This window comes from Lemur catta, chromosome 15, assembly GCF_020740605.2.
Source record: "Lemur catta isolate mLemCat1 chromosome 15, mLemCat1.pri, whole genome shotgun sequence".
In the NCBI taxonomy this organism is placed as follows: domain Eukaryota; kingdom Metazoa; phylum Chordata; class Mammalia; order Primates; family Lemuridae; genus Lemur; species Lemur catta.
The window spans coordinates 37,164,794-37,186,686 of NC_059142.1; the positions used below are offsets into that span (position 1 = coordinate 37,164,794).

Below are 21,893 nucleotides of genomic sequence, written 5' to 3' on the forward strand. Positions count from 1 at the left end.
CTTCTGAGGTGGGAGGAGTGGGGCGTAGGGTGTTCCCTTCCCCACGCAACAGTGTGGAACCTGCTGCACCTGCACCTGGAGTCTCGCCTTAGAGACCAGGGCAAGTCAGCTCGTCCTTTCGACCTTGCTCAAATGGGCTACTTTCTCTGCGAGGATCCAGAACTCACGAGCAGATCTTAGGATGTAACAGATTTATCCTCATTTGATGCAGGAGAACTCTAGTAACCAGCTGCCAACAGTAGTGCGTGCTGCCTAGGAAGGTAATGAACTCCTTGTTACTGGAAGTAGTCAAGCAGATACTGGCTGGCCACCTTCCAGGGATACTGCAAAGAAAAGACCTGACGTGAGTGAGAGTTTGCTTCCTACGCGCTCCAGAGCCTCTTTACCTCCATTGCTTCTCTTGGGTAAGAGGATGAACTTCGAGTTGACATAGGCCCAGGGTTCAAGTCCTGGCTCTACAGGTAGCTATAGCCAGGTCACTTAATGTCTTATTTAAAATAAGTTATATAGGTATATTTGATCTTACTGGGAAACCCCAATTTATTATGGACACTTTCTATACCAATACATGTAGTTTGACTTGTCCTTTTTTTTTTTTTTTGAGACAGAGTCTCACTTTGTTGCCCGGGCTAGAGTGAGTGCCGTGGCGTCAGCCTAGCTCACAGCTTAAGCGATCCTACTGCCTCAGCCTCCCGAGTAGCTGGGACTACAGGCATGCACCACCATGCCCGGCTAATTTTTTCTATATATATTTTTAGTTGTGCAGATAATTTATTTCTATTTTTAGTAGAGATGGGGTCTCGCTTAGGCTGGTCTTGAACTCCTGACCTTGAGCCATCCACCCGCCTCGGCCTCCCCAGAGGGCTAGGATTACAGGTATGAGCTACCGCGCCCGGCCGACTTGTCCTTTTTTAATAGCTATGTACTTAACTCTTTTAAGCATAGCTTCCTCATCTGTTAAATGGAATAATGATGAAATTGTGGATGATGCAAAGGTTAAATAAAAGAATGCACATAAAGTGCTTAGCATTTAATTAGGCATTCATAACATATTGATGACTGTTCACTATCCAAACCAGCTCTGTCCCCATAGACATATAATGTAAGTCTCATATGTAATTTAAAATTTTCTAGTAACCACATTAACAAAGTGAACAGCTAACAAGTGAAATTAATTTAAATAATTTATTTAACCCAACATATTCAAAGCATTATCATTTCAACGTGTACTCAGAACGAGCACACCTCAGTTTGATCAGCCACATCTGAGGCGCTCAACAGTCACAGGTAGCCGTAGCTACCATGTCGAACAGCGCAGCACTAAATCTCCCATCTTGGCTCTCCTTTGGTTTACTACAACTCTGAGAGTTTAGTCTGCTTCCTCATTTAGGTTGTAAATATGTATTAGATTTTATTGTTCTCCATTTCATGTGATTTTTTTTTTTTTTGAGACAGAGTCTCACTTTCTTGCCCGGGCTAGAGTGCCATGGTATCAGCCTAGCTCACAGCAACCTCAAACTCCTGGGCTCAAGCAATCCTCCTGCCTCAGCCTCCTGAGTATCTGGGCCTACAGGCACGCGCCACCATGCCCGGCTAATTTTTTCCATTTTTAGTTGTTTGGCTAATTTCTTTCTATTTTTAGTAGAGACGCTCTTGCTCAGGCTGGTCTCGAACTCCTGACCTCAAACAATCTGCCCGCCTTGGCCTCCCAGAGTGCTAGGATTACAGGCAGGAGCCACCACACCTGGCCTGACAAGCATGTTTTGATTGACATCTTTGGCAATCCAACAGTGAGTAAAGGTAATCGCGTCCTTTCTACCTTCTGGTGTGGAATGCACAGGTGCTTAGCCCTGCCTGGCTCACAAAAGACGTTCCATAAATGTTAGTCCTCATTGTGCTATCATTACTGGTGGCCAGAGTTTAAGTTCTGATGAGAGCTTCTTAGAAGGACTACATGTCAGAGGCAGTGGGGCTGCGAAAATCATTCAGTACTTCAGGTTCCTTTAATCTTTTTTGTTTTTCTGAGACAGAGTCTTACTCTGTCACCCCCGCTAGAGTGCAGTGGTGTCATCATAGCTCACTGCAACCTCAAACCCCTGGGCTCAAGTGATCTTCCTGCCTCAGCCTCCCAAGTAGCTGGGACTACAGGCATGCGCCATCCTTTAACCTTAATCTGGGATGTGAATTGTGAATTCCCATCCTGCCAACCCCAAAAGGAGAACTATGATGACCACAGGAGATGCTATTCTGAGAAGGTGTTTGGAAAACCAACAGATCCATCAATATAAAGCATGATTATACTTATACTGAACTCAGAGTCGTGCTAGGGTTTGGGCCAAGGAAGAACGATGGCAGGTGCTTGGATGGCCCCACCTGGGCATGCGCTCTGCTTGCCCTCCCTTCAAGACTTGACATGTGAAAGTGTTTTGAAAGCTGTAAAGCCTTATCCCAAGGGATCTTTTTAATTTGAGTGAGGATGGAGGTTGAGGTGGGAGTGCCATCTATGCCAGACTGACGAGGAGCTTTGTTTTACTAGAGCGTAGGAAATATAACTGGTGCGAGAGACCTGCATTCATCCGGGTTCTTGTAATTGCCGGTTGTCAAATCAGCACAGTTGCCTGAAAAGAAGAAACTCAGATGAAAGGAGCAGAAACCACCATGGTGCATATGTCTTTAACTGTCAGATCCAAGGAGCAGAACTGGGAGAAAGCTTGGAGGGAGTTTTTCTGCTTCTCTGAGGTCTCCAAGGCAGAATTACTCCCTAAAAGGACCTTTTGGTAAATCATAAACAAAGGCAAGGAGGAATTACTTTGTAGCTTTTTGGTGCCTGATTCTAATCTGCCTTGAGGCTGGGTGTGGTGGTTCACACCTGTAATCCCAGCACTTTGGGAGGCAGAGGCAAGGAGGGTTATCAAAGGCCAGGAGTTTTTGAACAGCCTGGGCAACATCGCAAGACCCCATCTCTAAAAAAAAAAAAAATTTAAAAATTAGCCAGGCTTGGTGGTGCACACCTGTAGTTCCAGCTACTCAGTAGGCTGAAGCAGGAGGATTGCTTGAGCCCAGGAATTGGAGGCTGCAGTGAGCTCTGCTGGTGCCGCTGCACTCCAGCCTAGACAGCAGAAAGAGCCTGTCCCCTCCCCCACCCCACACCCCCACCCCCGCAAAAAAAAAAAAAATCTGCCCTGAGCCATGGTCCCACGTCTCCTCCATCCTAGCTCCTTTGATATTTATATCATAGAAAGTGATTTTCTCCAGAAACTGAGAATTTGGATTACAAAGACCAGACCAGGAAGGAATTTGTTCCAGAAACATTTGCAGTGCCTCTGGCACTTGGCTGTGCATTTCCTCATTTTGTGTCCGTTCTTTTTTGCAGCAGAGTTGTCTATGAGTCATATATTTTGGGTGCTGAGGATGGAGAGTTGATTCTTGCTTTTTATTTTATTTTAATTTCTTTTTCTTTTTCTTTGTAGAGATGGAGTCTTGCTTTGTTGCCCAGGCTGGTCTCCAACTCCTGGCGTCAAGTGTTCCTCCTGCCTCGGCCTCCCAAATTGCTGGGATTACAGGCGGGAGCCACTGTGGCCAGCCAATTTGTGATTTTTTTGGCCAAATAACCAGAAAGCCCGCAGACCCAGCCCCAGGGCCTCTGTGGGACATCTGTGCTTCGGTGTCCAATGCTCCATATTGTCCTGGTTCTGGGGGCTTTGAGGTACATCAACCTTTGCTTCTCATGAAGGAAAGGAAGCTGGCAAGGGGAGAAGTGAGGATTTTATTATAAATCCGGGTTTCTGGCTATTCTGCAGGCCTAGGGATTAGAGCTTCCCTCTTCAGCCAGGCGTAGAGGCCTTATCCCACCCTCCCACGGGCCTGTTAGCTCACAGCCCATCCAAACGCACAAGCCAGCAAGAAAGCCACATCGGGGCTTGTCTTGGCCTTATGTGCCTTTGCAAAAACATGAAGGCTGTTCACCTTGTATTTTTCCATTAAAATACCCATGACAGGGACTTCTCCGGCAAGGAAGAGAAGAGCTTCTGCTGGGTTCAGCTGCACCCCTCTTGTTCTTCATTCATCCTTTCCACAAATATGCCCTGAATACCTACTGTGTGCCAGACCATAGTGCGGGTGCTGCGTTAGTTTAACCTGTTTTTAAAAAGGAATTGCATGGGCCAGGCGTGGTGGCTCATGCCTGTAATCCTAGCCCTCTGGGAGGCCGAACGGGTGGATCGCTTGAGGTCAGGAGTTCGAGACCAGCCTGAGAGAGACCCCCGTCTCTACTAAAAATAGAAATAAAAATTATCTGGACAATTAAAAATATATATAGAAAAAATTAGCCGGGCATGGTGGCACATGCCTGTAGTCCCAGCTACTCGGGAGGCTGAGGCAGTAGGATCGCTTAAGCCCAGGAGTTTGAGGTTGCTGTGAGCTAGGCTGATGCCACAGCACTCACTCTAGCCCGGGTAACAAAGCGAGACTCCATCTCAAAAAAAAAAAAAAAAGGAATTGCATGGATGGTGTGGTATGTGATTTTATATTTACATACATATATATATATAAAAGGAATTGCAACAATTAATGTAACTGAGGTTTACAAGGAAATAGACAAGTAAGCCCAGTGCCTTGTTTGGTCTACTTTGCAGAACAGTCAGCCTGGGTACCAAGACTCTCCTTCAAAATGAATCACTTAGGGAAGTTTCCAGAGTTTGATTTCTGCAGGTAGAATTCTGTAATATCCCTTTACCATATCCCTTTTTTTGAAATTAGAGAACATGAGAAGGAGTTAGTGTTTCTAAGATAAATACAGACAGCCTTCATTTTATGGGCCTTCGCTTACTTCAGATAATGCATTTTTTACAGAGAGAAGGTTTGTGGCAACCCTGCATCAAGCAAGTCTGTCTGTGATGTGCAACAACAAGTGCTGTTATTTTTTGAGGATTTTCCAACTTTTCTCAGCTTAGCTGGACACAGTGACCCTTACACCTTTTGGACACTCCATCAGATCACGTGGCGGTGACAGTTACAATGTCTGAATAAAAAATGTTGAAGAGGAAAGACTGAAGCTGGAAGGGAAGGTTCTAGCCCAAGGCTCTGGGAAGGTATGATGAAATATTATTGCCATATAGTCAAATGTTTCTTTTTCAGTGCTTTTGGCTTTGCGGAAAACCGTGGGCATCATTTAGCTATCTCTAGAGACCAAATATAAATATGTTTTATGAACATCAGAAAAATCATCCCCCAAAGAATTTATCTTTGGTTTTTGCAGTTTGAGTAAAGATTCTCCTTTCCCTTCCCACCTCCCCGCATCCCTGGCCCCATCATGGAGGGGGAAGTAATCCACGGTCCTCCATCCACAGAGATAAATAACACAGCGCATCAGCCCGGTGCTCTGTAAAGCTTCTAATTCTTCATGTGGGAGGGTTGCTGGCACGAGCAGTGGGGATGAGAAGGAAGCAGTAACAATTAGGATATTTTCAAGCTCTTGGGGCTGTGTAAATAAATAGACGATAAGCTCACGGTTTCGTGAGCCAAGACTATGGATCTGAAGTCATCGCTGTGAGTCTTTGTAGGTTCTCTACAGGCCTGGAGGATTCTGTCGTAATCCACAATCTGTTTCTTTTTTTTTTTTTGAGACAGAGTCTCGGTCTGTTGCCTGGGCTAGAGTGAGTGCCGTGGCATCATCCTAGCTCACAGCAACCTCAAACTCCTGGGCTGAAGCGATCCTACTGTCTCAGCCTCCCGAGTAGTTGGGACTACAGGCATGCGCCACCATGCCTGGCTAATTTTTTCTATATATATTTAGTTGTCCAGATAATTTCTTTCTATTTTTAGTAGAGACGGGGTCTTGCTTTTGCTCAGGCTGGTCTCGAACTCCTGAGCTCAAACGATCCACCTGCCTCGGCCTCCCAAGTGCTAGGATTACAAGCGTGAGCCACCGCGCTGGGCCCACAATCTGTTTCTATATTAAACCATGGCCACGGGTTCTGGCAGCACCCTGAGGCACACAGACAACAGCCTCAGATGGGAATTCCAAGACCTGAGTTTGGGGATTGTCTCTGTTTTCTAGCGGTGTGACCTCGGGCAAGTCACTTAATGGTGCCTGGCACACAGTAGGTGTTTAAGGAACGTGGATCAAATGAATGAATAAACAAACCAGTAAACTACCTTTCTTAGCGGAGCCTCAGTTTCGCCCTCTGGGAAGTAGGGAAATGTGCCTTCCCAACAGGCTGCCATCCTGTAGGCAGACTTGTCTCCTAGACAGTGCTCCTCAAACTGTCATGCACGTCACCTGGATCACCTGGGGAGCTACTTGAAGGCAGATTCTGACCTGGGGTGGGTGAGCCTGAGTTCTGCATTTCCAACTAATCCCAGTGGATGTTAATGCTTGTTTGCCCACACTTTGAATAGCAAGGTTCTAGTCTCCAAATTACTCTCCAGGTGCTTGACAGTGTTAACATTATTTCTTTAGCCAATGGAGTGGGAGGACCGCTCCAAGGATGGGGTGACAAAATGTCCCAGGGTGCCCGGGCTTGAGCAGATTCTTGGGATGCAGGACCTTCATCGGTAGAACCAGAAAAGTCAGGATAACAAAAGAGAAAGGGGTGCTTTTGTCTAAGTTGCTGGGTGAGCTGAACAAAAACAAGAAAAGCTGTTTGCTAAGGTCCCACCTTAGACCAGTTAATCTAGCATTTCCTATTTCACAGAAGCAGAAAGAGGCCCAGAGAAGTCCAGTGACTTGGCCCACATCACACAGCAATTCAGAGGCAGGGCTGAGGCCCAACCTCCTGCCTTCCAACTCCCTGCGCAGCTCAGTCCCCTCTGCATCCGTCCACACTGTCTTTTCCAACACATTCCTCTCGATTTGGCAATCACAGCGTGTTTATTTATAAATTGGCTTGTTTGAAGCCTGAGATTTGGCATCACTGATTTTGGCTAGGAGGCGTTCAAATTTTCCCTTTCTTTGTTTTGGTTTGCTAAACCATGTTTTGTGAGCAAAAACACAAAGTAATAAGAACACAATGAGGCTGCTAAAGTTGTCCGAATGCAAAGCATCCAGAACCGTGACAGTATCAGCTTGCTCAGATTTATTTTTTATCTCCAGATAGTAGATTACAAATGTGTGAGGTTAACTGCCAGGGATTTACAAACCCAATACAAGTAAACAGCTGAGGTTTCTTTCCAGGCTGTTGCTCTTGGAGGTGGAGCGGGAGGTTGGGAAAAGCACCTGTGATGGGCAGGTAACTGGAGGCTCCTCCTACGCTCCCAAGGCCAGTCCCAGTGTAGGTGTCAGAGACCCGGGGTCAGGATTGAGGTGTGTGTGTGGATTTGCGGAATGCTACCCCAAATCCTTTGTACTTTATTTTGCACATAGCAGAAGTTGTAAAAGAAGGTTTCCTTTTATTATTAATACTGTGGATCCACGCAGAGAATTCACACTAAATGTGTGAATACGTTGTGTTTAGGACAGCGAGGGTGCCCTCAGCCCCCAGATCCTTCTAACTGTGCTGTGAGTTCAGGTGGGTTTCAGTTGAGAGAGAGAGACACTGGCTGCATTTTATCTCTGACGTTGGCTCTGCTGGCATCGGTTCTCACAGCCAGGGAGTCTGGGTGCAGCCCCGATCAGCGCCAACCTGTGAGTCTGTTCCAGGACCAGGAGAAAAAAGAGTCTTGGCTTTGCTCACAACCAGACGAACGGTCGGCTCAGGTGGTGGATGCTCTGCTTTTTGAATAGCGTGGTTGGTTGGCAGCTTTTGCCATTGTCCTAATTTAATAAACCAAGCTAAAGGCTGAGCACAGCTCCAGCCTTGTCCAATGTTTTTAGTAATAAAATACCTCTGTGGGTGTCTGGGTGTATATACACACACACAGATACACTATACAGGGAAGCCCTGATAAAACATGCAAATTTTAAAAATTTGCTTTTTTTTAGGTCCACCAAGAACCTCTAATAGTGACTGAAAGACATTTTCAACCTCAGGCTCCAGGCTGAGATCTGAAGTGACCTCCAGAGTGGCGGGGCCTGCTGGGGTGAATAGGTGACACCTGATTATGGCCGAGGGAGGTACCCAGCCAGTCAAGCTCGGAAAGCCCATCTGCTCTACCCAGGCATTCCTGGATGGTGGGGTTCATGGCTGGGCTCCCATGCACTTGGGTTCTAGAGTCAGAAACCCCAGGAACCTTACTGGGAAAATCCACAGACCGAGGAGTGACCAATGAGAGGAGCAGGAGGTTGTGCTTACGGGCGACCCCCTCTCATACTCAGCCTCTGCGTTCACATTTCCGTGTTTTTGTTAGCTCTCTTAAGAGTTCTGGTGTATAACAGAGCCTTCCCGAGACTTTCTGATCTCTCCGTTCAACACAGAAAACTCCCCAGAGTCCTCTTTCACAGGGTTGAAGCTTCCTGTTGTGTGATGAACTTGCATGGACTCCCTTCCTCCCCGCCAAGGATACCCAGCAACATCACGTGGGGACGCACCTGCCAACCACCCACTTTCTCTGGAGCTGTATATGCCTATGGGGAGGAGCGGCCTGGAAGTCTGCAACCGCCCTGTGACTGGTAGCGCCCGGTATGTGAAGTGCCACCTTGCCTTGCTAGACTGCAGCCACACTCGGAGGGCCGGCCACGAGACCCACGTCTCTATCTGGTCACTCACTCGTGCAGCCAGTCACTCTCCATAGTTAGTTATCCAGCTAGCCTGCTCTAAACCTTGGAGCGGAACTCCTAGGTCTAAGAAATGTTTGTCTTGCCAGGTATCCTAAGGACAGCCGGGGACCAGCATGAACTCTGAGAGACGCTCGGCTCTATTTCTTAGGAGACTTAGTGTAAGTTTGGGCTTGAGAAGTCCGGGGCCTCTCTTGGTGACACACCGTTAGTTCTTTCTGTTGTAACAAACAGGCTGCCTGCTACCAAACACCTCCACTCCCCTTGCCACTGACATCCCAGGGCTCCTCCAGGCTTGCTCTGACTGGGGCTGAAGCATCTGGAACTTTCTTTCTCCACCTGCAGAGTTAGCAGCAGAGTCCTCCCTTTATCACTGCCTCTTTCTCCACTCCCAACATCCTCTCTTATAATGGGCGGCTGATTTCGCACTGGGGGAAAGCATGCTGTGGTTTGGGAGCAGGGCAAATGGTGCTGTCCACTGAATTAGGCCACCAAGGAACTTCCCACTGGCCATTTTAGACACATAAAGGTCACAGATGCTTTTGCTGGTCAGGCAAGAGCAGAAATCGCCCTCCAGACGGGCAGGAGGGCTAGGAGCCCAGATCGCTCCTGGCATGGGCTGCGCTTCTGTCGCTCAGAGAGCCCTGTGACACACCTTCCTGTCCTCAGACGCTTGCGGAGAACCTGCCTCTCTTTGCTGCACTTTTCTCTTTCTCAACCCTGATGCTCCTTCCCACGGTGCCCCACGCCCCCAGCTCTTGCTCTGCTGGTTTAGGAAGCAGAGCCGAGGTCCAGCATGTTTCTGACTCTGTCACCAGTGTCCTCACCAACAATAAACCATGGGACAACTGGAAAAACCAGTGGCCAGTGTTTGGATGGGTCTGGTTGTTTGCAGACTGCCCAACCCCCACCGGATTGCTTGCTTTGTACTTAAACCAACTTCTCGTTTGCAGCATCCCGTGACAGGCATAAAAGGGCATGACTAAGCAGAGACTGTGATTTAACATTTATTTGCTGCTGATATTTTTTATTTTGAATGAGGGTGAGCTATAGATTTTAATTTTAAATGCTCTTCAGAAGCAGCCCCAACTCATCACTGGGACGGACCTTCCTTGAAGCCAGGTTAAGTCTGGGAGCCTAAACTCCCAGCCCCAAAAACTCACAGAGCTGGGGACATGGCGGCAACTTTCCAGGTCAAGGTCTTGTGCAGGAAGTCCCTAACTCCCATGCCGGCTGCCTCTGTCTCAGCCATTCTGGCACTTTGTTTCTCCACAGAATGCAACTGAAGATCCCTGCTGGGTTTGTCTCAGGAGCCCTATAGCCACCCTATTCGTCTTTAATGGCTATAAAAATCCAGTCCAGAGGAGGGAAAATATTAATCGGGCAAGCCCTGCCTTTGGAGGTACGTGCCGAAGGCAGAGCAGGGCAGTGAATAAAGCAGGCACCGAACAGGCCGTCAGGACGAGGAGCCTCCCGAGGTACGTGTGGCCGCGCACAGCACGGCTCGCCTGGGGGAGGCCGGCCGCGAGTTCGGGTACAGCCCCCAGGGAGGCTGCACGCGCATTTTGGTGCAGAAGGATTGGTTCTGAGCAGAAAGGGCAAGTTAAGGGAGCGAAGCCTAAAATGCAGTTTTCCCCGCAGTTCTTTTCTCTCCTCTTATTTGGCTTTCCTCCGATGAAGACACGCCTCAAGGGCTGAGAGCAGCCACGCCTGAGTCCAACCGATGGAGAGAACTTCAGACTTTCAGAGCCACAGAAGCTGGGGCTAAATGCACCGACTCCATAGCCATGAGGACCAGCCCTTGAGTCTATGGACCCTGGAATGCACAGCCCCAATCTAGACTCTAGCTAGCTGGTGTCATATGCAGGGGCTTAGGTGACTGGGAGCAGGGCATTTGGCCATCTCCGTGTGGGGAGGAGGCTCGGGGACAGCTACAGAGCAGACCCCTGCAAGGCCCAGAAGGGGAGAACCCTTGCATCAAAACAGGATGAGATTAGGCTACTGTCCTTTAGAAACTCCACGTGGTTGCCGTTCTGCCCCCTCTTCAGTGTCTGGGGCGTGATGACTAAGCTGAAGCTCGGGGGCCATAAACCACCCTCTCATCTTCTCGGCCCATGGTATGCTGGGAGACGCCAGGAAAAGTCACTTCTCTGTGCTTTATCTCTTCTGTGGCCCCCGTGTCTTCTCTCCTACCCTTCGAAGGGGACACCTGGGGTCTCAGCACTGCTCGGCCTCCACGAAGCCCTCCTTCTCTCGGCCCGAGGGCTCAACCTCGGTGTAGGTGGAGTGGCCGGGGTGGTTGCGGAACTTCATGGCTGGCCAGTGGTGAGGTCTCCGCTGTGGGGTGGGGGGGCACAGAGGCAAAGTCAGTGGGCCTGACCCCAACCATGGGGACTCTCCCCGCCCAGGGACAGCACCAAGACTCTCTTACAAGTCCCCTGGGGCCCTACTAGGAGCTGGATGACTGACCTTCAGGGCCCCTGTCCCCAAAAGGCTCCCACTGTGATCCCACAACCACTGGGAAACCTGCTGGGAGCCAGAGTTTGCAAGAAGGACATTTTCTCCTCCATGGCGTGGTCTGCAGAACTCACAGCTAAAAGATTCAGCAACACACTGAGTGGAGACCTGAGGCTGTGCAAGGTGAGGGAGTGCGTCAGGGACGGCCTGAATGATCTGGAAGGCTCTGGCAATGCCAAGATAACCCTCCAGATAGCACAGAGTGAACGGGGGGGCTTATGAAAATGCAGATTCCTGGGCCCACCTTGGACTCACCCCATCAGAAGGCCTGCGGACTGGGGATCTGCAGTTCCCAGGTGTCACCCAGGTAGGCAAGACTTCACAATGACTGGCTAGGACTGATGATAAATAGGGAGTCATCTAAACAAAGGGAGACCTGACCCATGTGGAGGAGAGTAAGGTCACAGAAGAGCCACCGGGCCCTGTGGAGAGCCGGCAAGAAGCCGAGAGCAGAGGCTGGGGGCAGGAGCTGCTGAGCCCTGCGCCCCTGAGTGAAGGGGCTGAGCCCTCCGTCCCCGTGTCCCGTGCCACGCCTCAGGCTGCTCCTCAGGAGCCCCAGACGTTGGAACTGCGCATCCTCATACAGCTCCCGGAGCAAACGGCCCTGTCATCCCTGTGGCTTGTCAGCTTTCATCTGAAACCCCACACCCGCCTAAAAGCAGCAGGGACCTTGGTTCCATTATGGCTTTGAATTTGGGCATGAAAGATGTTAAGTCATTGGGGATTGGCTGCCCAGCCACTAAATGGGCACTGTGTGGCATGTGTGGCCTTCTTTCTTTCCTCTAGGGACATTTCTGATTTCACAAATGGGGGAACAAAAGCAGATGGGCTGCTCCCCAAGGACAGCAGGGCCAAGGGGGTTCTGAGGTGCTTAAAGGGCACCAGCCACCAAGAGATGTGCCAGGGTGGAGTTGATGGCGGTCTCTCGGGTGTGTGGCAGGTGAGGGATGAGACGGGACAGGCAGGTATTAAATGGCCCTGGCAACACTGAGGCAGAAGCCGACAGCAGACCTGTGGCCAAAGGCTACACTGACCTCAATGAAGAAGAGGGCGGCGTTGGAGGTGGGGTGGCCGCTGATGTAAATCCCAGCCAGGATGACGGCCGCCACCAGGAGGACCGCTAGCACGATGCCCACGATGGCACCCAGGTGCATGGGGGCTCCCTTTGTCTTGGGGGACAGGTTGTTCTGAAGGCCTGTGGAGAGACGTTAGAGCAGAGACGTTAGAGTAGTGACGGGCTGCAAGGGAGCAGGGACAGTCAGGCCATGGAGCCCTGGCTTCTGACAAAGTCCCAGAGATGAAAGCCGACAGTCTCGGGTCTACTTATCAAATACATGACAAGGTGGCACGGGAGGTAGTAGAATCCTTATGAGCATGGCATTAACGTTGCTCTTGTCACCGTTCGGGTAGTGTTCCCAAATCACTTGAAAGTTGCCCAAGATCCAATAAGGATCATAAAGAGAAGTTCTCTCTGATACCTGTGCCACGTAAGCCCTGTGAATGTATTCACAAGGGGCACCTGATGGTTAAGAGTTTGGGACATGGAGTCTGGCTGCCTGGTTCGAAATCTATACTCTGCCACTTACTAGCTGTGTCACCTTGGGTAAACTATTTAACCTCTCTGTGTCTTCATTATTGCTTCTGTAGGACAAGGATAATAATGAGATAATTAAGCTCTGAGGAGCATGTCTGGCATCTTGGATGACCTCAGTAAATATTAGCTATTATGATAGCAAATGACTGTATTTTTTCTTGCCACTGTCTACTATCAGATTGTGACCTCCTGCAGGGCAGAGACGGTGTCTTATTCATCTCTGTGTCCTCAGCTCTTAGGAAAAATGGTGGACCCATTGTAGGAGTTCCATAAAAGTCTATGGAATGAACTAGGTCCTCTGGAAGCGAATAAACCAGCAGACACTCCCTGAGAACATCCCAGACATTTCAGATACATCCCAAGGAGGAGGCGGAGTATTTTCCAGAGATTATAGAGCCAGAAGTGCCTCTAGTCCAACCCCTTTCTTGTATAACTGAGGTCATGGAAGTACAGACAGGTTAAGTGATTTGCCAGCCACAAAGAAGCCTCATTCCTTGCCATTATCTGGGGTGGCTGTTTGCTTCCTCACTCTACCCTAAGGGAGTGTGGGGACAGTGAGGTAGAGAAGACAGATGAGCAGGTCAACAACAGAAATACTGAATCCAGCTGGGTGCAGTGGCTCACGCTTGTAACCCCAATGCTTTGGGAGGCCAAGTGGGAGGATTGCTTGAGGCCAGGAGTTCGAGACCAGCCTGGGCAACAGAGCAAGACCCTCATCTCTAAAAAAAATTTTTTTTTAAATTAGCTGGTTATGGTGGCGCATGCCTGTAGTCCCAGCTACTCAGGAGCCTAACGTGGGAAGATCACTTGAGCCCAGGAGTTCGAGGTTACAGTGAGCTATGATTGCACCACTACACTCCTATAGCCTGGGTGACAGAGAGAGAGAGACCCTGTCTCTAAAAAAAAAACAATAAACATTGAATCCTTTTTACATAGCTACTGGGTGGGTTGGGTGTCAACAGAAGGTGGGGATTTTTTTTTTTTGAGACAGAGTCTCGCTTTGTTGCCCAGGCTAGAGTGTGTGCCATGGCATCAGCCTAGCTCACAGCAACCTCAAACTCCTGGGCTTCAGCGATCCTACTGCCTCAGTCTCCCAGGTAGCTGAGACTACAGGCATGTGCCACCATGCCCTGCTAAGTTTTGCTATATATATATTTTAGTTGGCCAGATAATTTCTTTTTATTTTTTTTAGTAGAGACGGGGTCTCGCTCAGGCTGGTCTCAAACTCCTGACCTCGAGCGATCCACCCGCCTCGGCCTCCCAGAGTGCTAGGATTACAGGCGTGAGCCACCGCGCCAGGCTGGGATTTTTAATAGGATGTTGCATGTGTTCAAAATCGTCATCCTCTTTTCTCTGCTTAGAGCTCTGTAAGTAGAGGACACCCAGGACAGGGACTGTCCAGGGCTCTCCAGGGCATGGCCAGTGCCTCCATCTGCCAACAGGTGGGAGGGCTGAGGCGAAATGCCCCGAGCCAGCCTCCTTGACTGGCAATCACTGCAGCCTGCAGTGATGCTGATGATCTGTTGGCAGGGGCTCAGCTGACGCACACGGTGCAGAGTGAGGGGAATGTGGCCCAGCCGCCCCCTCACTCACACTCTCTCTCTCTGTCTCTATCTCACCCACTGCCTACAGAGGAGCACTGGCTCCATTTCTGCTGGGAGACACAATCCAACTGTGCTGCGTTAATAACCTCCCCTCTCCTACTGGAAGCTCAGATGACAATCCTGGGCCCCTGGGGTTGGGAACCATTTCTATCTCCACTCTTGCAGGGGTTGCAGCAAAGGCCTGAGCTGGCTCTGGGCAAAGGGTACGGCGGTGGGGCCCCTGACACCGTCAGAGAGGAGATTATCCTTCTAGATAATCCTGGGAGGCTGGGGGGAGTCCCACCTTCCCCAAGAACTGTCCTGGATAACTTCTGTGTACTCTCTGCCAGCCCAGGGTGGGAATGGAAGGAGGCGAAGTGAGAGAAGCTGCTCTCCAGCCCTCACTGCCTATCAGCCCAGGGGATGAAGGACGCGAGCCCTGGGAAGGGTGATGGCCACAGCCCCCACTGCCCCCTGCCCAGGCTCAGCCCGTCCGCCTCCCCCCAGCCTTCATGGCAGTGAGAGTTCAAGAGCAGAGAGGCCAGGAGAAGAACCCCAGGAGATTCACGGCTGCGAGGAGAAATGTCTAGGAGCAGATATATTCCTTCAATCTAGGGGACCTGTGTCCAGAAGCCCCCGCTTCCTTCCTCACCAGCAGGAGGTCTGGGAAGCTCAGGCTGCAGGCGCTTCCTCCCCTCACCCACCAAAAGAGGCCAGACCACCACTGCCCTGTCTGGGGTGGGCTCAGGAGGCAGTGGGTCTGATGGGCACAGGGAGTTCTGTACTCACCGTCTCCTCCTGCATAGGGATTCAACTTGGTGTCATCTTCAAAGAGAGAGGACAGAAGGAGCAAGATTAGTGGAATCATCGTGGCCTTTGTCACTCTGGGTCCCAATGGGAATTTCGGGAGGTTTGGTCCACACTGTCATTTTAGAGGCAAGGAAACTGAAGCACAGAGAGGGGAGGAGACTTGCTCAGGGTCACACAGCATAGCTGGAGGGTGGAGAGTATGTGAGAGAGGGGTGGTGAGGGAGGCGGCGGGGTTGGGGGGTGGGGGAACGGCATGTTCTTCTAAGAGGCGATAGAAAGCTGAGGAAGGGTTTGAAGCAGAGCTGTGTGTGTCACAAGATCAGACTAGCTTAGAGACTGCCCAGGGCTGCAGCTGCAGGGGAGATTCCCAGCGCACTTCCTCTCTGCTGGGCACGCACCCTGCAGCTTCCTAAACAAGTCCAATGCCACCCTTCCTGCGCTCCCTTCCTGCAGACTTTCATGGGGGAAGGAAAGTAAGAGTTCCCTGTCAGGAGAATGCTCTAGATGCCTGGAGAATATTGTTCTAAGCACCTGAACTTTAAACAAATGTACCCACCCACAATTTATGGCATTCTCTTCCTGTCTCCTCTAGGTCATTCTAAAGGCCTTGACCGCTCGCCTGTGTTCACAGGTGTTCCAGCACCCTTGCAATTTGTCTCCAGTCTTTTCTCCTCCTGTCACTCGCTACAATGCAACACTGTGGCCACAGCAGGAACAAACTGCTCAAGTCTCTCTAGACCTCTCCCCGTACCCCGACTGGCTTCCACACCTCTGAGCCACTGCCTGTGACTGTTCCTCCCTCCACCTTTCCTCCTTCCGAAGTCCCACCCCTGGAAACCTTCTGCAGGGCTGGGAGGAGCATCCCTTTCTGTCTTTATTTAAAATTTTGAAATTTTATCATGAGATTTTTGGCATTAATTTTGATTTTTACAAATATTGCATTAAAATATCACTTGATTATTCCTTTTTTTTTTCTTTTTTGCACCTCCTTAAATTTTTCACCTGCATTGAGCGCCTCCCTCGTCTCGCCCTAGAGCTGAGGCCCGATGGTTGTGTCCCCTCTGTGCCCTGCTGGCCTTGCTCTCTGTTCCTGCAGCGTCTTGGTTCCCGCTGTTTCCCTGCTCCTTAACGCCCAACCTGTTTACTCTCCAGTGCCTGACAGGGCAGCCTGCCCTGCTGTACATTTCCAATACATCTTGAAATATCAAAATATAGATGATGAAAGAATCAACCATAAGAAAATTTAAGACCGGGCGTGCTGGCTCACGCCTGTACTCCTAGCACTCTGGGAGGCCGAGGCAGGTGGATCACTCGAGGTCAGGAGTTCAAGACCAGCCTGAGCAAGAGTGAGATCCCCGTCTCTACTAAAAATAGAAATAAATTATATGGACAGCTAAAATATATATAGAAAAAATTAGCTGGGCATGGTGGCACATGCCTGTAGTCCCAGCTACTTGGGAGGCTGAGGCAGGAGGATCGCTTGAGCCGAGGAGTTTGAGGTTGCTGTGAGCTAGGCTGACGCCATGGTACTCTAGCCTGAGCAACAGAGCGAGACTCTGTCTCAAAAAAAAAAAAAAAAATCATTTGTAGCCCAGTCTACACCTACCACTGGTAGACAAAAGGATACTGTGCCACCAACCACTGTCCCTCCCACTGAGTGGCTAAAGGTGGCCACACTGTGCCCACACAGCCTCTCCCCCACTCACCAAGGGCTGGCTCTCAGCTGCCACCTTGTTGGGGCACCATGTACTACACATTGGCTCCCTAATTAATGGGTTATGGTGTAGCTGCACAAAAACTCACATAGTAAAGAAATGTGTGTACTAGATGTTGAATGAGTGGTCATTTTTCATGGTTAGTTGTCACTTCCTGCTACTATTGAGGTGTTCTGTTGACCTGCTTATAAGATGAGCCTTCAACTACACATAGGTATTCTGGGCGAGTGCCTGTCTTTGCAATAAAATCCACGGGCTTTGTGACAGTTATTTGCCACTCACAGGTCATCTGGTTTGCTTAAATTTGTAACATTTGATTGCAAGTGAATGGCTCTTAAATCCACTCCCCACGGCCCTTGCTGCTCTCCAACTCTGTCCTGCCTGGGCAGGTGCCTCTGGCTGGAGTGCTGCGTCCCTTTGCTCACGGCACCTCCCTGCGGTGGCCCGTACCCTGAGGTAGAAGGTATGGGAGAGACTCTGCACGTCTCCCTGTGCAGGCTGGAACCACACAGGCTCCCGGGTGACTAAAATCTCTTCTGCCAAGACGCCTTGAGAGTTGGGCACGTGGAGGGGAGTCCTCATTAAAAGTTTTTTTTTTCTTACAGATGTAACCTGATCATCTTTGCCACCTCCTCCAGGACCAGGACATAGAGCCATAACTGTCTTCACTTACTCTAATGAAGGTTTTCTGCTGAGGACTGTTCCACAGTAAACATAAGTGAGACCCACTCCTGGGCTGGCAGGTGACGCACACAAACAGTGAAACAGGCAAACAGAATTCGCTGCTTGTGCAGGGACCGTCCCCATAGCAGTACCACGGGACAAGTGGACCCTCTTGGGGGGGGCGGTAATCACAAGGCAGGATTTGAACGCGGCTCCCCATGGCCACCATGAAGCCACCCTCACGGGGTTAACAAGGATTCAAGACAGAAATATCGTTATAATTAAGTATTAATCGGGCTGCAATAAATGTGGCCTACTTCCTTGTAACCGGAAGTCACGCAGCACTAGCTAGTGATCATTTACACCCCCTCATTCCTATAGATAGGGTTTCTGACGTCAGAGTCATAAGACTTCTGCTTACGAATTGCTTAAGATGTTTTTCAGGTCCTGAATTACAGAGGAATAGCTGGTGCCATCCAGTGTGGAGACCGCCCCCCCTCAAGAGGACCGAGCTACCCTGAGAATGAAGTTTCTCCAGCTCCTGGTCCCATGACTTCACCCTGCACCCTTCCACTGGTCAGTGACCTCCACACTTGGCCCTCGCCAAACCCCTTAAGACCCCTGGCCCCAGACTCCTCGGTGAGGTGGATTTGAGGTCTCTTTCCTGTTCGGTGGCCTTGCAATTAAACCTCTCTCCCTGCTGCAAGCTGGCGTCCTGACTTGCTGTGCACATGGGGCAAACAACCCTATTACAGTGATAAACACAGCCACCCTCCTGGCCTCTTGACACTCTGTGGCTAAACCTCTGAGTGGGGTGGGAGGTGTCTGTGTCCCCAGCCCCGCTCTGGGCTCAGAAGGTGCCCTCCCTAAGCACAGGGGTTAACTGAGGGTGACGGCTGGCTTCCTTTTCAGTGGAGTCTCCTTAGACTGAGGGTCATCCCTGGACTCCGTCATTAACTCCCCAAGGGCAAGGTCTCTCTCTACTTCTTTTTCATTTAACCTCTGCAGCACCAGCATGTGCTTTGCTCTCAGTACTGGAGTCTTCACTAGCTCCTTGCTATTCCCGGGCGACTTCAGAGTACTGGGAGCCAGTGGAATCTCCCTGGCTTGCTCACCCTGTGCCATTTCGCCCTGCCCCTGCACCCACACAGACCTTTTCCATTTCTTTCGGCACCAAGAAAGGCAGTGGAATATAGGGGGAAGATCACTGCTTTTGTAGCCAAATGAGACGTGACTCTATCTCTTCCTGGCTGTGTGACCCTGGGAAGTCATCTGCCTCTCTGAGCCTTAGTGTCTCCTCTGTAAAATGGGGATATAACAGTATGGACACCCAGGAGGACTGAATATTAATTTGTGTGCCCTTTAGTGCCCTACGGGGCACATGGTCAGTCCCCCGTTAGCTCTTGCCAGCATGAGTTCATTTTCCTCCGTGACCTCCCTCTGGCCAGGTCCGTGGGCCGCTGCTCTGGTTCTCCAGTTCTCTAGGCGACGTTTGGAAAGGCAGGGGGCACCGTGGAAAGAACATTCCACCACTTACCCCTCATGTAACTCTAAGTAACCTACTTTGTACCTTATGAGCCTGTCTCATTATCTATAAAAAAGGATCGTGGCTGAATAATGTTTTAAAATATTAACTTTTTTCTTCTCTCCTTTCCTTTTTTCCATTATTCCTTTCAAGCAGGTATTTGGTGCTGGGAGGCCGTAAGCCTTTCAGTCTTTCAAACATAGATGCCGTGTGTTGAAAAAGGGCAAGAGAGGACTTTCTCAGACATAAGAATTCTGGAAGGGGGCAGGAGAAAGGGAGGAGACCTAACGGTCCTAAAACCAGAGGAGCCTGCACAGGGCCTCCTGAAACACTGCCCGGCGGGTGCCCCCAGGGGAATGGACCTCTGGTGGCTTCAACCAAGATCCCTAGGCCTTGAGGTGGCAAAGATGTCCCTGGGGACGGCCAGGCCTGAGCAGGCAGGCAGATCAGCAACAACCCGAGACGGAGGATGCCGTGGCCCCAACAGGACCCTCTGCCAGCACAAGGTCACAGGAGCAGGGAACCACGTGCCAGTCTGAGGTGGGATCCCCCAGCATGCCAACCAAGCAGGGCCTGAGAGTCAGAAGTGAAGTGAAGCTATAGGAGGATCAGGCCATCTTTCTCTTACTGTGCGGACCAAGTTCACACCTGCTTCAGGGGTGATAAGATCGCTCAGGTTCCCTGAGGATTACTGTTAAGATTAACTAAGTTATATGAAATACCTGGCACTGGGCTGGGACATTAATGTTTCCCGTCTCCATGGTGAATTCTGTCCCTCAGCCCTGGTGCGGGCCAGCACGGAGGTGAGAGCCGGGGAGTGGCGTCCACGCATCCTAAACCGGGCTCTGCTTCTCGCCAGCAAGTGTCCTAAACTCTCTGAGCTTCTGGTGGTCCCTCCTCTGTGCAATTCCTATCCCATGAGACTATCCATGTCAGGGACAGCGGGTTCCCGGAGTGGAGGCTCTTCCCCATGGCCTCCGCCAACCCCGCACCTGGGCTCAGGCCTTACCTTCCGTGGTGAGGCTGTCCACGATGAGGGAGGAGGGGCTGGTGGTGGCCAGGTCTTCGTCAAAGGGTCCCAGGGAGCTGTCAGGGGAGGCCGAGTAGTGGTCCTCATCCTGGAATTCCTCGCATGTCCTGCCTTCCACCTGCAAGACAGAGCTTGGTGCTGCCACCCCGGACAGAGCTGTGCCCTTAGTGCATTTCCACCTTCCGCTCCATCCTGAAAGCGTCTAATCTTTCAGGGCAATTTATCTGTCAGCTGGGAGGAAGGAGCTGAGATGTCAATCTTATGCAAATAGAGCAAATCTGAACATTCACTAACAGCCGACTTCAGAAGTGGGCTACTGGACATTTCTGTTTTAAGGCCAGAAAAGATGGCTCACCCAGACCCAGACTCATAAAATAGACCCCGGTGAGTGCAGGGTAGTGGGGCCTGGGGAGTTGCCATTTAAACGCCAGGCCCAGCACTTTCTGGCTGCGAGATGCAGGTCAAGTCACTAAACTTCTCTTGGCTTCAATTTCCCCCTCAGATCAATGGGTGCACTGGCCCCTGCTTTTGGGGTTAAGAACGAGGGTAGGGCAGCCCATGGTGAATGCTTAGTGTGTGCAGTGTGCTGGCACTGCAAGAAGAGAGAGGGAGGGAGGAAAAGGACACACGGGTGAATGGATCTGTCTGTGCTAGTCTAAGGTGTGGAACTAGGATGCTCCCCATCCAGAATCAAAGTGTTGAGTGTTCTGGAAAATTCTAGCAGTGAGACAGAACCTGTATGGCTGCGGTCCCAAACCCTCAGGCTGCAGACTGGTACTCCTCCATGGCCTGTTAGGGACCAGGCTGCAGAGCTCTGCCGCCTCCCTCACTCCCCCAGTCGATGGAAAAATTGTCTTCCATGAAACTTAGGAACCAGGGGCCCGCATGGCAAAAAGTGAGTGGCGGGCAAGCTGGCCAAGCTTCGTCTGTATTTACAGTCGCTCCCCATCACTTGCATCACCGCCTGAGCGCCTGAGCTCTGCCCCCGACCCCCATCTGTGGAAACATTGTCTTCCATGAAATCGGTCCCTGGTGCCAAAAAGGTTGGGGACCGCTGTTGTATGGGATTCTAAATGGGAGGTGCCTGGAGCAACCCTCCTCACCCCTGGAATGACTGCCCCCCTCAAAAGCAAGCATCCTCGGTGCTTCATTGACGTCACCAGATGCACAGTCTCCCCGGGGATCCAGCTGTGGCTGAGGCCGTGCCCAGCGTACCCTCTGCATGGACCAAAGGAGCTTCTTGAGGGCCGCCCACTCATGGCCACGTCATCATAAGTGCTTATCTCAGGGACCCACAGAGCGCTCTACAACCTTCCGAAGTGGGTTTACTTGGCTCAGAGCCGTCTGGAAAACAAAGCTCAGCGGAGGGGAGGGTATCACCGAGGGCTAAGCACACCCTGAGAAGAGCTGCCAGGGCAGGGCCTGCCGGCAGCCCCCCGTCCCCTCCACCTGCCAAAGGAGCTACCGCAGATCACTTGAGCCTCTCACCTCCTGGGCACAGCCGTAGGCCAGCCACTCCTGGCGGTAGCGGTCAAAGCCACTGGAGCACCTGCAGAGGGACCAAAAGGTGAAAGACGTGGCAGGACCCACAGAGAAGCCCTCCCCTTTCACTTCCCCCGCAGGCAACGGCTCTGTTCTGAAGGGAGGAGGGCGGCTAAGCTCCCAACGCTGGGCTGGCCAAGACCCTAAGAGCACTAGGCAGGAGCCTTGACCTCAGGCTGCTGTGGGATCAGGAGTCAGCCCTCCTGTCCCCTCTGTTGCTTCCCCAGAAGGAAGGGAAGGCATCTGTGGCATCCCCACCCG

General features: G+C 50.9%; 1 protein-coding gene and 1 long non-coding RNA gene across 15 annotated transcripts in view; one reads left to right on the top strand and one right to left on the bottom strand.

The window, feature by feature from the left end:
• The window catches only part of LOC123620819, a 42,586-nt gene that overhangs the window by 16,860 nt on the left and 3,833 nt on the right, over nucleotides 1-21,893 (top strand). The window contains exons 2-9 of one of the 12 annotated variants that reach the window (XR_006728960.1): nucleotides 212-404; nucleotides 4,852-5,090; nucleotides 8,381-8,558; nucleotides 8,743-8,814; nucleotides 9,929-10,131; nucleotides 10,295-11,293; nucleotides 17,478-17,615; nucleotides 17,969-18,111. This is a non-coding gene — a long non-coding RNA (uncharacterized LOC123620819). Of the gene's footprint in view, nucleotides 1-190; nucleotides 405-1,694; nucleotides 1,801-4,851; nucleotides 5,091-7,921; nucleotides 8,559-8,742; nucleotides 8,815-9,928; nucleotides 10,132-10,294; nucleotides 11,294-17,477; nucleotides 18,242-19,216; nucleotides 19,726-21,893 lie in introns of those variants that run through there. The other 11 variants (XR_006728958.1, XR_006728957.1, XR_006728955.1 and 8 more) reach the window with 11 other exon arrangements.
• Nucleotides 9,579-21,893, bottom strand: part of PLXDC1 (plexin domain containing 1) — a 62,809-nt gene continuing 50,494 nt past the window's right edge. The window contains exons 10-14 of one of the 3 annotated variants that reach the window (XM_045526347.1): nucleotides 21,579-21,639; nucleotides 20,070-20,208; nucleotides 15,137-15,172; nucleotides 12,205-12,365; nucleotides 9,579-10,990 (exon numbers count right to left, since the gene is read on the bottom strand). In XM_045526347.1, coding sequence (XP_045382303.1) covers nucleotides 10,871-10,990; nucleotides 12,205-12,365; nucleotides 15,137-15,172; nucleotides 20,070-20,208; nucleotides 21,579-21,639 — 517 coding nt within the window. In that variant the 3' untranslated portion in view covers nucleotides 9,579-10,870. Of the gene's footprint in view, nucleotides 10,991-12,204; nucleotides 12,366-15,136; nucleotides 15,173-19,838; nucleotides 19,971-20,069; nucleotides 20,209-21,578; nucleotides 21,640-21,893 lie in introns of those variants that run through there. The other 2 variants (XM_045526348.1, XM_045526349.1) reach the window with 2 other exon arrangements.